At 45.3% G+C, this 16,582-nt stretch overlaps 1 protein-coding gene across 1 annotated transcript in view; it reads right to left on the bottom strand.

The window, feature by feature from the left end:
• Window positions 1-1,297: 1,297 nt before the first annotated feature.
• FAM124A (family with sequence similarity 124A) overlaps window positions 1,298-16,582 on the bottom strand; it is a 52,323-nt gene continuing 37,038 nt past the window's right edge. The window contains exon 4 of the mRNA XM_008565840.1: window positions 1,298-3,732. Within this exon, the coding sequence (XP_008564062.1) occupies window positions 2,938-3,732 (795 nt within the window). The 3' untranslated portion in view covers window positions 1,298-2,937. The remainder of the gene's footprint in view (window positions 3,733-16,582) is intronic.

The following is a 16,582-nucleotide window of genomic DNA, read 5'->3' as shown; positions in this document are numbered from 1 at the left end:
TACAAAATGCCAGCATGTAGCACAAGGATAATACTTCAAAGAGTCAAGAGCCCTCCTGGGTGAGGAAATGCTGTGGTACGGCCAGAACGGAGGCCACGGCCCTGTTAAATGTGTCCCTGTAACTCTCCCATACAGTGATTGCCGTTTCCTGACCACAGCACGGGAGTGCCTGAATGTGGTCTGTAGTGGGCTTCTCTCCCCTTCTCTCCCGTGTTATAGGGGCATTTGTGTTTCCTGCTTTGGGATCACCCAGTTTGGTAGACTGGACTGTGATGGGGGAGGTCACTGAGAAAGGGTGGGACCAGAGAGCATGTGGTGGGCACTAGAGCAATCCTAGGGGCGTGTGAGGCACATTCTGAAGTAGGGCGCTGACTGAGGATGAAGACAGCAAGGCTCACCTCCTGGCAGCTGGTCTGCTCCTTCTGCCTCCCAGAGAGCATGTGGTGGGCACTAGAGCAATCCTAGGGGCGTGTGAGGCACATTCTGAAGTAGGGTGCTGACTGAGGATGAAGACAGCAAGGCTCACCTCCTGGCAGCTGGTCTGCTCCTTCTGCCTCACTGACTTCCGCTCCTAATGAGCTTGCTCTTCTGCTCAACGGAGACTGTGTCATCACCTCCAAATTATTTCCTCCTCCTCCTGATGTTAACATATTGCTTTTCATCATTAGCCACCGACTTTGAGTCACATTCCCAGGCAGGGGATGAATTGCTTGTGGCTTTCTAGGAATTGGCTCTGCAGAAAGAAGCCCCTTGCTGTTCTCAGCCCTGTGGTTCTGTGGTTGTTGGCTTGACACAAGTAGCCCATTTTCTTGACATTACACACTACAGCAGCAGTGGGCTGCAGACTTATTCTTTTTGTTGACTGTGGCTGGGATCTTGAGTCAACCTCAGGCAGCAGTCTAGCTCAAGAGCTGGCCAACTCTGGCCCACCACCTGTTCTTATAAATAAAGTTTTATTGGAACTCAGCCACTCCCATTCATTAATTTTATCCCTGGCTGCTTCTGTGCTACAATGGCAGTAGCAGAGACTGCATGACTGGCAAAGCTGAAAATATTTATTATCTAGCCCTTTTCAGAAAGTTTGCTTACTTCTGGGCCAGCCCCATGGCCCACTTGGGAGTGGGGCACTGGGAGCGCAGCGACGCTCCCACAGCGGGTTCGGATCCTACATAGGAATGGCCGGTGTGCTCACTGGCTGAGCGCGGAGTGGGCGACACCAAGCCAAGGGTTGCGATTCCCTTACCGGTCACGAAAAAGACAAAAAAAAAAAAAAAAAAGAAAGTTTGCTTACTTCTGATCCAGAATTACAAGAGCACATATTTTTATTCATTTAAATTGGAGCAGAGTATTACAACTGCAAGTCCTGGGAAGTCCAGGATGTTTGGGGCAGGATCTAAGGCTCTCATTATAAGGATGGCAAAGACTTGAAGCTTCAGCTCAAGTCTGATGATGGGTAACTGCTGCCTGGAGGGCCATGCTGGGAAGGATTTTGAGCTATGTCTCGGCTGGTGTCTCTTCCAGAGAGGTGAAAACTACGCTGTGAGTAACTTAGACAAGGAGCACCAGGCTGGGAAACAAACAAGGCAAACCTATGCCCTTCGTCCCCAAAGATGAACAGCACCCAGGGACAGCTTGGCATTGCTCCCACTGCCAGCACTTGGCATTGCTGAGGTTGAAGTTGTAAACATACCCTTACTGGGGGGAGAGGGAGGTGAGATTTTGATACCATTTATGCTGCGACAGAAGCAAACAACAGGCAGGAAAAGTCAAGGTGTGGCTAAAGCTCCAGCTGTAATGAAAGCCCCCATGCTGCTGTGTAGGCTGGCAGAGCACCAGTGTTTGTTTAGGAGGCATTTTGGGTAAAGTTTCCCATTTGGGGGAGGAAGGCATTTATTAACCTGTGCAATCAAAATGCCAGTTAAAATGTTCCAAATTACTTAAAAATTAAAAACATGGGACATGTAACCATGCATGTTCACTGCAGAAAGCAGTATAAAATGTGGTTCGTTGTTTAGGTACAAATATAGGTATACACACAGCCCTTAGATTGCGGTTTTTAAGGTGGAAGATTCTTAAGATTTCCTACCCATCATGTCTAACAAGCCTATGATTCTGTAACTCCAACGAAGGATTCTTCCTAAGTGATCCAAATAAATTCAGGTAGGGGTGTGGTCTTCTGCAGCCCCTCATTCATTACAGTAAATATGTTGTAGAAAAGGTATACGCAAATCTCGATTTTGGAACTCCAATTATATTTTAAATGCACCAAGAGTCTGTGACTCATGCTAAATCCTTATAAAGCATATTAGTCACTTTAGTATATTTCCAGATTTTTAAGATGGTGCATGGCTTCAAAGTGAGCTATTCTGTAGTCTGATGTATGTTTACAGCTATCTCATCAAGCTGACTCTTCCCACTACAAGCAGGACTTAAAGTTTCTTAGGGCCACTGTTTCCTGGTAATGTGAATACAGATGAATTCAGTGAGGTGTACGTCATGGTACTGTGCACTCATCTCACATACAAGTCACTTAGTACCTCTCCTATGCTCAGCTCTTGGCTTTGTTTTTCCTTTACAGCATGAGAAATTGCCAAATCTGCTCCTCATTTCAAATAATTATATGAGCATTTAAATTGTGTAAGTGCACCAAACCATATCTTAAATGTTGAGTATTCAAAAATTGTATTTTAAGACATAAGATTGCTGAGAATTTATTTGCATAAAAATGCCAGTGTTTTTCCACTGAGTCCCTAGAAATATACCACCTCTCAGCTAAGGGCAGCAGGCAAATGTGCTGGTGACCCCCGTGAAATGGATAATGAAATTCCAGCCAGACCTGGGGAACGGGGCTGGGAACACTGGTGTGCTTGGAGATCAGAGGGGCAGTGGGCAGCGGGCCCTGAGTCTGTGTGTCTGGAAAACAAGAGCAGAGGGTGTTCAGATGTAGAATTCCTCCATGTCACTATCCCCGGGACCAGCCTGCGCTGGGGGGGGTGGCACGTTGCTGCCAGTGTGCTTGACTTTGGGAGCCTCACAAGGGAGCTGTGGGGATGACTCTGTGAGCGAAGTTGGGTGAGCAGCAACAGCTGTCACTGAGGAGCTGGAAGACCCCTTGCTGAAGGAAGGAACTGGATCCCAGGAGGCTTTGGTGGTCGCCCCGCTGAAAGCAGGCAGCGATCCTTCTCTGGAACCCTTGCATGTTGGCCAGTGGCTGTTGCATCTTTTGGAGGAGAGGGAATTCTCCACTGTGTTGCAGAACCTACTGGGTGCAGAGTATGCAGAGACCACAGACAGGTCCGAGGAGGAGAGCCGCAGGCCCGTGTCCACATCCGTCTCCTGGGCCCCCTCCAAGTCGTCAATGGAGAGGAGGTGGCCGTGCCTCCCCTCCGATGCCCTGTGCCCTGGGTACCCTGTGTTTGAAAACCACTGTGGTTCAGCAGAGGAGGGCGAGGAGGGGCCTCCTGTGGGCAAACAAAACAAGGACTTGCTTCTCTGGAAAGACCAGGGGATGCTGAGGGTGCTGCTGGCTTGTCTGGCAAATTCCTGCTGGTGTCCAGCAGCCAGGCCTGTCCGGCCAGGCTGTGGATGTGGACTGTTGAGCGGGGACTGCTGGCTGCTGTCAGGTGTACAGCTCGGTGCAGAGGTGCTTGGTGAAGGGACGGAATGAGGCTTCTTCTCAGAGAAGCGGTGTGCTCTGCCGGGCTTAGGAAACTTCTTGTGCACCCTCTGTGCCTGTGGGGGGAGAGGCATACCACATTACTGCAGGAAGGGGTTCACTGATAAAGCCATCATGAAACACAGGAAACTTCCAGCAATGTCACAGCAATAAAGCATTATCAGAAATTTCATTCTGCAAACTCTAAAGCAAAGACAAAAGTAGCAGAGCTCTGAGGAGCAGTGGACAGATTTCTCAGGCTGAGGAGCCACCTCCGATGCTGGGAGAAGATTCAGCACCTTGTTCCTAGAGGGAATAATACTTCTTAAAGTACACATGCAAATGGTGCTCAAGGGAGGATGGAAGTCATCAGGATGGCGTACGCACGGACACCTTCAGGTCACATTAACACAGGACTTGATTCCAGTCCATGTGTGATTGCCAGGACACATCTTAGTTCATGGTTCCGGGCAGACAATCTTCCATGAGTGAGGGGCTATCAGGAGACTGGCATGCATGAAATGCAGTGATGGAAGGTCAAGTTGGGAATGGAGCCTCGGGGCATACTCGGTCGAGGAGATCTTGGGTAAGAAATCCACACACCTATTACCCTTCTGCTGGGGTCATACTTAGTCTTAATTATGTTTCTTCTCTGCTACCAATCCTTTCATTGGTTTCTAAGATCTTTATTTGCCTAATTCCAGAAGTTTCTTAATCCTATCGACAGTCTGATTGACTAATTCTTTTAAGCAACATTAACTGAGGGTCTCTTATGTGGAACTTCTCAGCTGGTATGTTTAGGCTTTGAATGGGTTATTAACGGTGTGCTGAGATACTGATCTCCTTGACGAACAGCCTCTTTTGTCATATAAATATAACCCTTATCATTTTCTATGTGTTATTTGATGTGGAGAAAGTCTGGAGGGCTAGGCATAGTTGATTTTCATAAGACATGGTATTAGCCCCAAAGAGTCAACGATACAAGATTCAAGTACCCTAAAGTGAGCCGTGACTCAAGTCCGTACGGGGCACGTTGGTGGGAGGGAGTGATCAATTTTATGGAGGGGTGAGGCAGCGTAGGGGGAGGGGGAGACAAGCCTGCCTTGGGAAGTCATTCCCAGACAAAATCTTGGAAGTTGAAGAGGTATTTGCCAACTGGAGGGCAGTGCCATACAGGAAGGACACTCAGGCACAGGAGCAGCCTGACAAGAGGCTGCAGTCATGAGCCAGAGCAAGAGGGGAGCCTGGAGAAGGCAGAGGAGTCACATTATGGCGGGCAGACACCTCTGCAGCCTTTCACTCTTTAAGATTTGGGACAAAGTAGCCACATGTTCAGTTGCTCGCATGAGTTTCTGCTCAATCATTGGTTCAGATATTCAGGATGTTTTAGGAATTCTCAGCCCGGTGTTCCCAATCCTCTCTTCACTCCTCAGTCTGTACATTCTGTGTGTGTGGTTTTTGTCCTCATGACTTGCTGACCCTATTCCCTCCCATTAGGCTCTGTGCAGAACAATGACATTCCCAAGTTCTTCTACTAAGGGTGGCTTAAGGAGCTAAAGGTGACGAGCAGCAATTAAAGAGGTTTCACATGGCCTGAGTTATGAATCCTTAAAGAATCTCATGTAAAATGCTTTCAGTAGGTGGTAACTGGGCAAGGTGTGGTTCTTCCAAAGCTCACACCCTTCAAGGCCATTCTCACCATGCAGCTTTGGTTTGGAGCAGCTCCAGACTTTACGGGCACGGGGGAACTGGCTGAATGCGGGTACGAAGGTTCTGAGCTGGGATGGCTCCTCCTGGAGAAGGACCCACTGACCACGGCTTGCTGCTGGGTGCTCCACTGTCCCCTAAATTCCCAACCCAGCCCCGTGACTCTGTCTGCACTGCTGTTAATGAGCCACCTTATCTGCAAGGCTCCGAGGGAGATCTTGCCCATCATGTGCTCTGCCTGGTGCCACACGTGTAACAGGTTAAGCATGAATCAAGAGTCTAGACAGGGTAGAGTGCCCCCAGAAGGCCCAGGTGTGCCTGAGAGGTGTCACAGCTGGGTGCCTGCTGGAGACACAAACCAATTTTCTCAGTCATTTGAGTTTGGCTGAGCAAGAGAGAAAATAAGTCAAGAGGCTCTTTAGAGAAGGAAGTTCTTGGGTACAGGGGCTATTTCCAGGGGGCACAATGTTTATTAATTAAAACATCTATCTTCTTTTTCCCAAAGGCCAATTTCCCTGGGTGCCCTAATACCTTTTTCTTACTTGATAAGGATGTCACCTTGTAATTTCCATCCTTGGAGTCTTAATTGAGAATATGATCTTGGTGAGGAATTCTGCACTCTGAATCTGCATGAAAAAGAAAGCCTCTGTGGGTGTTGCTTTATGAGAAGCAAAAGGTTAAGCTTCCCATGCAAGGAACCGCTGGGGGACATCTAAATCTTTCCACTGTCAGGGAACAGGGTGGTGTTAAATTTGGCTTAAAATCAGGTATGACTGACAGAGGACGAACACTGTGGTTTTGCAGAGATTTTCATGACTGCTTGTTTAACAGAAACCTACCTGTGCTCTGTCTTATTTTCACCATGGGATGAAGGCAGGGGTCCAGATAAACCCTATATTCTGCAGCTCTGAGGAGAGGTGGCAACCGGTCTTTTTCACTGGAGGGGTGAAAAAGCGCACAGCAGAGGTGCCTGCTGGGTGGGCGGCATCCGAGGCTGGCACAGCACTGTCGACAGCGGTAGGAATCCTGGGGTGGGTGCTGGAGCGGGGGCTGTGCAGCCTCCACCCCCAGCTTCTGAGTTCAGCCCAGTGCTGATGTGCGCATGTGGGAGCTGCCTGGAACAGGTGCAGTGGTACTCACTGAGTGGTTGGCTTCTAAAAGTGGGGTCTGGTCTGCCTTAAAGACAACTCGCGGGGCCGGCCCGGTGGCGCACTGCTACAGTGCGCCGCTTGGGAGTGCGGTGGCGCTCCCGCCGAGGGTTCGGATCCCACATACAGACCGGCCACTCACTGGCTGAGCGAGGTGCGGGCGCAACACCGAGGGTTGCGATCCCGTTGCCGGTCCCGGTCCAGTACGGGCGCGACACTGAGGGTTGCGATCCGTTGCCGGACACGAAAAAAGACAAAAAGGAAAAAAAAAAATAAAATAAAACCAAAAAAGTTAGATCCTATTTCAAGTCAAACAGATCCAATTCTTTCAACCGTCCCTTATATTTCATGGTTTCTAAACTTTCGTTTTCTCATTTTTCCTTTGTGCTACACGTTTCACTTTGTCAGTCTCTTTAGTGATCAGAATTTAAGACAGTTCTCCTAGTATGATCTAAACAGGACAGAATACTGGCCCCTAGTGTAGACTTTAAAACATCTTACCATACCTTGAAAGTGGTTTTTGTCATAATCATGTCAAATGAGGGCTGGAAAGCAGCAGATACTCCTAGATTTTTATTTTTACTTAACTACTGCTAAACCATGATCCTCTACCTCATTTTAGTGCTTCAGAACCTAAATGCATGACTTCATGTTTATTAGTATAATTTCATATTGTGAATTTGGGTCTTTTATTCCCAAATGTGCCGTTCCCCTGGCAGAGGCTCTGTTTCTCAGCTCTCTCGTGTGCTTGACCAGGGACAGTAGAGCTGAAAATGAATCACTGTAGATGTTTCAAGAGACTCTTCCCCAGTGGGTCTTTCCAGAGTGAAGCAGGAACCTGGGCCCTCCTCACATGGAAACCTCCCCCCAGCTTTCAGCTCTTGAGCCTGGCCCCTGAGCTTCTCCAAATGACAGCAGCAATGTGCCGTGGCGTCCCTTCTTCCTCTCTGAGGCTGTGCAGGTCAGCTGCCTCGCTGCAATCCAGGAGTTCCTTCTTTGCTATTTAAAGATCTTTCTCTAAGGAACAGAATAGCATTACATAAATCAATCTGCTTAGGGCAACCAGCCAGGGAGATCTGGGTATGTCCCTGAAGTCACCAAAAAATTAAAATTCAGTAATCAACCATGAGCTCTTACTGCAACTTTGAGAGTCAGCAGTTTGCGGTGGGGAGGTGACAAGGTCTGGAGTGGCCCACTGAGCTACCTTTTCAAGGATCTGGGTGTTGAGAAGCTCATTTCCTGGCACATGGATAGAATCCTTTCTTCTTAAATCACTAGTAAAGATGATTCTGCCATCCCCCAGGGGCCCAGGCAAGGAGTTCTCCCTCAGCCTCACCCCTCCTCCTCCTGTAAGGTCATTTCCTCTTGTTCTGTCCTTGGCAGAAACCAGTGTGGCAATTCCTGCTGTGTAATGAGCCAGTGATGGACCTTTTAACCCAGGGATGAATGCAAATTTGAAATCGTCTCAAGGACTCTGGGCAATGGGTTCATGTGAGAAACCAGATTTTTGCTCTAAAAAAACCATCATATTTTGCTTCTGCTCTCACTCTCCTCTGGCCAGTTTTCACATATCCGCTAAGGATACTACTGCCCACGGGCAAAGACTTTGTTGTCTTTTTTGAATGGTCAGTAGCAAGAGAGGAAGAGGATTTAGAGGAAGAGGGTAAAATTCACTCTAAGAGTGGACAAAGCCTGTGCCCATTTTGTAAAATCAGTGACATTTTTAGGTAGAAAGTTTGAAAATTGTCAGAGATGCAAGCCTATATAGGGTGGGGGTCTGAGCAAATCTTTGCTGGAATGCCATTTGTCAATCTTCCTTTTACCCTTTGCCATCACGGAAGTGTAAGGTTTCCTGGAACACACCAATTCCACTCCTCAAGGAGCAGCAGGCAGTGTCACTGAGGTCAAGTACAAGTGCTCCTTCACCACAACTGGTAGAATGACACAGAGTGCTAATCACCCACCCACAGCTGGCTTCCTGCTGGCAGTTACACAGCCTCCCCAGCTTCCCCCTGCACACCCCCCTGAGTGATCTTTCCCAAATCCAAACTCAAACATGTCCCTTGGCAAAACCCCCTCCTCAGCCACCTCTCCAGGATGCTGCCTACCCTACCCCTTCAGTCTGTGTCTTTCTAGAGTCCTCACCTGTGTGCTGCCTGTGTGCTCACCTGTTCAGAACTACCATCTCCCCAAACACTAGGTTTGTTTACATCTCTGTGGCTTTTCATAGAGCTCCCACTGTCTGTCTGCTTAGAGGACACCTGCTCATCTTCTGAGACAAGATCCAAGGCAATGCTGTGAAGCCTGATCCGGCCACCTCCCCTCTTTTGGTGAACAATATCCACACACTTCTCTTGGGCTTGTACCTAGGACTGGAAATGCTGGGCTACAAGGTGAGCATATTTTCAGCCTTACTAGACAATATCACAGTTTTCCAAACTGATTGTACCAATATATAATTCCACCACGAATTTACAAGTATTCCAGGTGCTCTGTATCCTCAACAACATTTATGTTGTCATTCTTAATTTTGGCCATTCTGGTGGGTCATGATACTGGCATCACGTTATACGTTGCATTTCCTTGATGACTGACAATATGAAGCATCTTTTTATATGCTTATTGGCCATTTGGATATCCTCTTTTGAGAAGTGCCTGCTCTTTATACATATTCTGGATTCAATTCCTTTCTTAAATACATGCATTGCAAAAATATAGGTTGAGCAAGCATCCTTAATCTGAAAGTCTACAATCTGACATACTCCAAAATCTAACTCTTTGAATGCTGTCATGATGCCACAAGTGAAAAATTCCACACCCGACCTCATGTGATGGGTCACAGTCAAAACACAGGCACCCAACACAGTTTGTTGTTGCTGTTTTTTTAACAGCTGATACAGATATTCTGGTGATGCTACTGTGCTGCTTATTCAGCCTGAACACATTATTTTTTCATTGCATTAATGGTATGTCATATTTTTTACTGTTAAGTCCTTAGCTGTGAGTAAGTATAAGAAAATGATTGCTTACTGGTAGCATATAAATTCAGAGTCAGGAATGATGGTGGTGCCAAACAACCACAGGCTGTCCACATGGGTGGCCGAGATAGTGACACCTTTGCTTTCTCTGACGGTACAGTGTATACAAACTTTGTTTCATGCATAAATTAAAAATATTGTATAAGATTATCTTCAGGTTATGTGCATAAAATAAATTTTGTGTTTACACTTGGGTCCCCTCCCCAAGATATCTCATTATGTACCTGCAAATATTCCATAATCCAAAAAAATCCAAAATCCAAAACACTTCTGGTCCCAAGCATTTCAGGTAAGGGACACTCAATCTACAACATCATCCAGTCTGTGGCTTGCTTTTTTATTCTCTTACTGATGTCTTTTGATGAACAGAATTTCTTTTTTTTAATAAAGTTGTTTATCTTTTTTCTTCTTTTAAGGTGAGTAGTCATTGTGCTTTGTGTTAGGAACGCCTTGCTACCCCACCTGCAGCCATCCTGAGCCAGGGGTTGAGGGGCAGAGTGCAAGAGGGCTTGGACCCCTGAGGACTGTGGGCTGCCCGTGCAGGAGAGGGAAGTAAGTGACCTTATGAAGCCACGTTTAAGTCTCTTCAGTTGAACCTGAGCTCACAAATTACCTCAACACATAAACAATGGACATTTTATAGAAACGAACGTTTATGTATTTAGAGGAACTGGGCTAATTGTAAAATCTTCACTTAGTGCTGTGAGGCTTTTAGGAGCTGGACTGATCGACCTCTGGCACCTGCAATCAGTAAGTGTTTAAATAAACATTCATATTTGCACACAATAGGCACTCAAATTCCCGCTGACCGAATAAAGGAATACACAAATACCTGTGAGATAAAAATATGTACCTTCTAAAAAATACATATCTTCTAAAAAAATACATATCTTCTAAAATTACTTATTAAATGTAATTTTAAGGTACTTATATACATGTAAACACATGCATATGTATCATAAATTGTAAATACCAAGTTATTATTTGGTTTTGATAGGAAAAAAGTCACAAGGACTCTGGCATTATGGGGAAAGCAGTAGCCATATCTAATGATGAAAGAGCAATTTTTCAAGTCATGAAATAACTGAGGGGAGACCTCAGGGACCAGCTTTGTTTAATATTAGTAGCAGCTTTTGGGAAAATGTGGCACATATCACAGGAGATATGACATAGAAAGGGACTGAGCACCTATAAGTGCTAGGAAACAAGCAGGCTACTGATCTGATATATACTAAGAAGTTACCCATTTAAGGAGGAACAACAGAGAAAATCAAGGTCATATCTGAGGACTGGGAGCTGAGGCTGACAGATCTAATGACAGAATCTATAAAACTGAAAGATTCTGGAAAGAACATTATGCCCAGATGCAAGACCTTCTCTTTGTGTAAGTTCTGCATCTTTCCCTGAATATTTATTTTTCAGTATGATTTGTGAAGTACCCTGCTCACTGGCTATAAAACACAGAAATAGACAGACTGATTTTTATACTAACAAAGGATGATCAGAAGTTCATTAAGTATCATTTATTTTAAGGAATTTCAAAAGAGAAATCTTCACTGACACAGCTCAATGGCCAGATCTTAGAAGTTGCTGACTGAAATGATCAGCAATAACCTGGGTAAAAATCCCATTCTTACTTCATTTCTTTGAATAATAATCAAGAGAAAGGGTATTTTAGGTTTGAATTATTCATATAATTTCTTCAGTTCTTCATTTTAGTTTTCTGCTGCCTTGAGGGTTCAATGCTAGCTTGTGGGACTGATCTTTAGCTTATTACTATATTCCAAGTCAAAGGATTATTTATGTAAATTTAAAAAAATTATACACACATACATATAATCAAGGAATCTGACTGGAATCTTAGCGATTCTGTTTATCCCAGGTTTCTCCACCTCAGCACAATTGACATTTTGGGCTGACAGTCTTTGCCGTGGAGAGCTGTGCTGGGAGGTGGTGATCAGCTTCCTGCCCTCTACCCACTTTACCAGTAGCACCACCCACCTCCCAGTGGTGACAACCCCAAATGCCTCCAGACATTGCCAAATGTAACTGGGTCAGGGAGAGGTGCAAAATGCCCCCAGCTGAGAGCCCCTGCTAGCCTTCTGTACTGTGAAAACAGAATGCCCTTGCATAAACTCAGGGGTCAAAGTTCTGTGGGAGTGCCACCCTATCATTTTTTAAGTCTAATTTTTATTTTTAAAGACTGATATATAAACAGAGTTTTAAAAACAAAGTAGTTCTACAAAGCTTATGCTAAGGGAAAAAAGGGTTCTACCCCTACCCCCGAGCTTTACTGCTTCGAGCAGTGCTGTCAACGGAACTCTGGGCAACGATGGAAACGTTCAGTATCTGTGCTGTCTGATGCGGTAGCGACTAGCCTGTCAGTTCTCCCCAGAGGGGACTCCCTCAGTCTCCTGCCTGGGCGGGTGTTAGGAAGCTGGCAGCTGGGTTCGTGAAGCCAGGCAGGGAGAAGGCTGGGCTGGTGAGACAGTGCTTCTTCCTCCCAGGCTCAGTATGGCACTCCCACCTGCGACTGTGAGTGGCATCCTCAGGTCCAGGTCTACCAGTCCACCTTTCCAGAGAATAAGCTTCAGTCCTCTGATGGAATGAGGAAGGGGCAGCTGCTCCGGGGCTTCAACTGCTTAGCGTGTGCATGTGTGCTCACACATATGTTCCAGTAAAACTTTATTCACAACACAGGTTGCAGTCTGGGGCTCTCACTGCTTTGTGTATTTGTGTATTTCAGGTGGTGGGCCAGATGTGGCCTGTGGTCTTTAATTTGCTGACTCCTGTTAACTGCTTTTTATACAAACTTTAAAACAAATTTTCCAATTTTATAACCCCCTCCCCTAGGCACAAACACTGTGTGTGCACTCTGTCTCCCTTTTAGTCTGGCCATCTCCCTCGCATCCCCTCCTCAGAGCCCTGGCAACACCAGGCCTGTAGTATCTTGGCCATTGAGAGGCTCAGAATGAGAAAGAAAAGAGACAACCAGTGAGGGTGGGAAGGGAGTACAGTTTGCGGACTGCTGATCTTGTAGAGAGGAGAGGGGACCTGTTCCCCCACAGATGATCCAATGACCTCACATTACCCCAACCCCCTTATATGGATGAAGTTGGGTGGAAGGAGGTCTGGTTCTGCTGAACTGGGCCACCCAGCACACCTCAAAGAGTGATTCTCGCAGTTGGAGCTTTTCTGAACTTCAAGTGTGGGATACTTATCACATTTTTTGCTTTTTGGCTTGGACTCCAATCACTAATTCAGGGAAAATTGGGTACCCATCACCGCCATCTGGCATAAATAAAAATGGATTATCAAAACTCAAAGGCAGTACTCTGGCAAGGCTGAGCCTAGCTGATCATATGGGAAAAGGAACCACACACCGAATGAGCTAACACCAATGTGTGAGGTCTACACATCTTCAAAACCCTCCACTGGACTTGGTGTTGACATTACTGCCCAGACTACAGCTGGCCATCACGGTCCCCTTCAAACCACCCCCAGCTTCAGCCATCCATATTGTCATCAGGATCAGTGAGTACATGTATTTGCCAGAAAAAGTACTGGCAAAGAGTCCTGAAGACCGAGACTGTCATGAAGACATGCCAGGAGGAACAGACATGAGAGCAGAGTTTAAGGGTTTACACGGGCCAGTGCTTTGCCATCCTGGGAAGCTTTAAAAAATATCCTATTCCAGGGCAATCGAAATACAATCTCTGGGTTGGGTCCTGGGCATCTTCTGAAAAGCTACCCATGTGATTTTAATGAGCAGCCAGACCAGGGACTGCTGCTCTAGGCCAGCTTTCTGATTTTCCCTTACATCTAGCATGTTATTTTTCCTGTTCTGGGGCCTATACCTATTTTTATGGCTACTGAAATTATTATATTCTGAGTGACTATATACTCTATATTTTCATGACTATAGACTGTTCAAAACTTTAAAAACCCTCTTTCTTACTCTCTGTGAAGTAAACTCTTACAAACTTCCAGTTCCAGAAATCTATGATTCTAGAAAGCTGCGAAAAACAAGACCCAGAAAACAGTGTCTTGGATAATCTGCACTGAGAAAGCTAGTAGGAGAGGAGAAGTCGGCACACAGGAACATTCTTTTCTCTTTGTCTTACCCACACTATGTTAATTTGTTCAGCATTCAATTTCTCTTTTTATGCAATTATTTTGGCTACAGTATTCTGAACTTGTCCTCTCAACCTCTGGATGGGAAATGGTATAGATAATGGAGAGTAAGTTTCCACTGCCACGTTCCCCTCTCAGTAGTTTTCTACTTACATTGTTCTTACCTGTTTTAATAACAAAACTTGCTTTATAGTCTTGAATCTTCATCAGTTCCAACCATTTCTATGGCTTACATAAGTCTGCTCTTGCAGTACTATCTGTTAATTCACTTAAAACAGAGAACTATTGAATATACTTGTAATGCCTGTGCCAGAAACACAAGGCTGCCTTCATCAGAAGAGATCAACTAACTGTCCACAGAAGACCCAGGCTGAACAAAAGCCCTGACCAGCTTTTCTCAGAACACGTGGGCGTCATCTCCATTGTAGATTCAGAGAGTAAAGATATATCTAAACTTTTCCATAAATCTGCCTAACTGGGGGAAAGTGTTGATTGTTGAGATTAGTCTTATAACAATGCCTCTGTTCAGCAAACAGAATTTAGGACAGCACCTTAAAGTTTCATGGGTTAATAAGAAGCACACAGGAATATGTCAAATTCACTGTAGCTATTATCCTCAGAGCAGCAGTCCTCATCACATCCTCAGGTTCTCTCCTAGCCAGTATTCTGTGCAGGCTTTCTTGGGTGGTAAAAAGCAAGTAAAAATATTAAATTAAAAGAAATCCCATCTTGGGCCGGCCCGGTGGTGCACTGCTACAGTGCGCCGCTTGGGAAGTGCGGCGGCTCTCCCGCCGAGGGTTTGGATCCCACATACAGACCGGCCGCTCACTGGCTGAGCGAGGTGCAGGCGCAACACCGAGGGCTGCGATCCCGTAGCCGGTCCCAGTCCGGTACGGGCGCGACACTGAGGGTTGCGATCCGTTGCCGGTCACGAAAAAAGACAAAAAGGAAAAAAAAAAAAAAAAGAAATCCCATCTTGAAATGCTTACTATTCAAGTCACAGATGTAGAAAGAGAAGGACCTAAAGACAGGACAAGCTTATATATGTTCAGTGAATACATCAATTAACTAAGCATCTTCACGGAAGACAAGATGGGGTGTGAGTATCTTTGTATGCTGGTAAAGGATGAGTTTTCTCAGGTTTGCATTTTCAGATTTGGCAGCAACCTGACATGTAGTCCGTTGCGCACTTGTCTGAAGAAGTATCAGACATCGATCTCTGGTTCAGGTTGGGCCCGCCCAGGAATTTCACCATGGGTGAGAATGGGCCCCCAGAACTGTCTCACTGATCCCACACTCGCCCAGTTCAGTAGCTGGGTCCTTGGACTTTCTACTGTCTTGGAGATCAGCCCCAGCTGTTCCTGGACTAGTCCTGGCTGGGATTAAACTAATCTTCCATTAGTCACTCAGGGTGGGGGTCGATGTAATCTAATCAGTTAAAATTCTGGAGTACCAATGTAAGTTTTCTGATCTGCTTTTGTGTACAGAAAAAAATCCAAAAGCTACTTTAAAAAATTAATATCCAATTAAAGTTATGAATTTCAAGCCCAATTTTCCCTTAAACGTATTGATTTGAGTTCAACTCACAAATCTTATTACCTTATTAATAAATCTAGCAAACGTTAACAATTATTTTTAAAAGGGTTTTTGTAGCTTAATTTCCTTTAACATCTTAAACTGCAATTATACATTTAATGTATTGATTTTATTTTTAAGTAGTTCAGTGGTCTAGTTAATGAACAAAATCTTTATAAAGTACTTAAATAACTCTTGTAAATCTCATCAATTAAGCATATACACACGGTGAATATTAAATCTGCTTACATGTTGCAATGTTACAAATTTACTAAAACTTTATCCTTGAACTTAAAAGGACAACTCCAAATCAATTCTGAACTACGTTTTAAATTGGAGTTGCAAGGTTGACATTGACATCTTGTTCTAATAGGTCCAATTCTCTAAAACACAACAAATTCTTAAAATAGCAAACATGAACAGTTTCTGAACCTAACATAAACATTTTAATATTATAGGTTTTGATTACTATTTCTATTCTTAATTCTAAACTTTTCTGGTACTAAATAAATGTCCACCAAGGAGATAATTGTCATTCCAAACAGTTTAGGGTTGCTTTTCTAGCTGAGAGGTTGCACATGGACAGCGATTTTGTCCAGATTTCCCAACAAGGAGGGACAAGTAGGGCCCTCTCTTACGGTTGCTTTGACAGGGATTCCAGCACTCAAAACGGCTGTTCGCATGGTCCACCTCTCCGGACTTAAATCATTACCTAATTCCTCTCTCCTGATGGACTTCTGCATCCTCCCATTTAGGCTGTGGCTAGTTCCCATCTTTGCTTCACTGGCTCTGCATGTCTTTTTCTTAAGAAATTTACAGTTTATAGTTTACTTGATTCCAGTTTACTGGATTCCACACCTCTCTCAAGACTTTGCAGACTCTGCAGCCCTCTGCTAACCAGGTGTTCTTCAGTAAATAAAAGAGAAGGCCCAGCTACTCGAAACCTCCCACCTGAATGTGTTACTAAAGGAGCAACCCCAAACCAGCTGGGCAACTGGAGAGAAGCAGGTTTAGGAGAGAAAGGCAATAAAGCCGCTCATAACTCAGTTGCCAACATCGTTAGATTCAAGGGGATCTTGGAAAGCAACGTCCTCTACTGGTTTCTGGGCCGAGAAAGGCAATAAAGCCGCTCATAACTCAGCTGCCAACATCGTTAGATTCAAGGGGATCTTGGAAAGCAACGTCCTCTACTGGTTTCTGGGCCCTACAACATGGCATCTTGCTGTGGCCGTTCACGGGCCCAAAGTCCTCCAAAGAGTCTCTGCCTCCTCCTGAGGTCCCAGTTGCACTTGCTCATGCCACATGATCCTGCTTCTGCCAACTAA

Source organism: Galeopterus variegatus, unplaced genomic scaffold (assembly GCF_000696425.1).
Source record: "Galeopterus variegatus unplaced genomic scaffold, G_variegatus-3.0.2 Scaffold208, whole genome shotgun sequence".
Lineage (NCBI taxonomy): Eukaryota > Metazoa > Chordata > Mammalia > Dermoptera > Cynocephalidae > Galeopterus > Galeopterus variegatus.
Note: the sequence above shows the minus strand (reverse complement) of the source record. Positions and strands in the feature narration are given on the sequence as shown.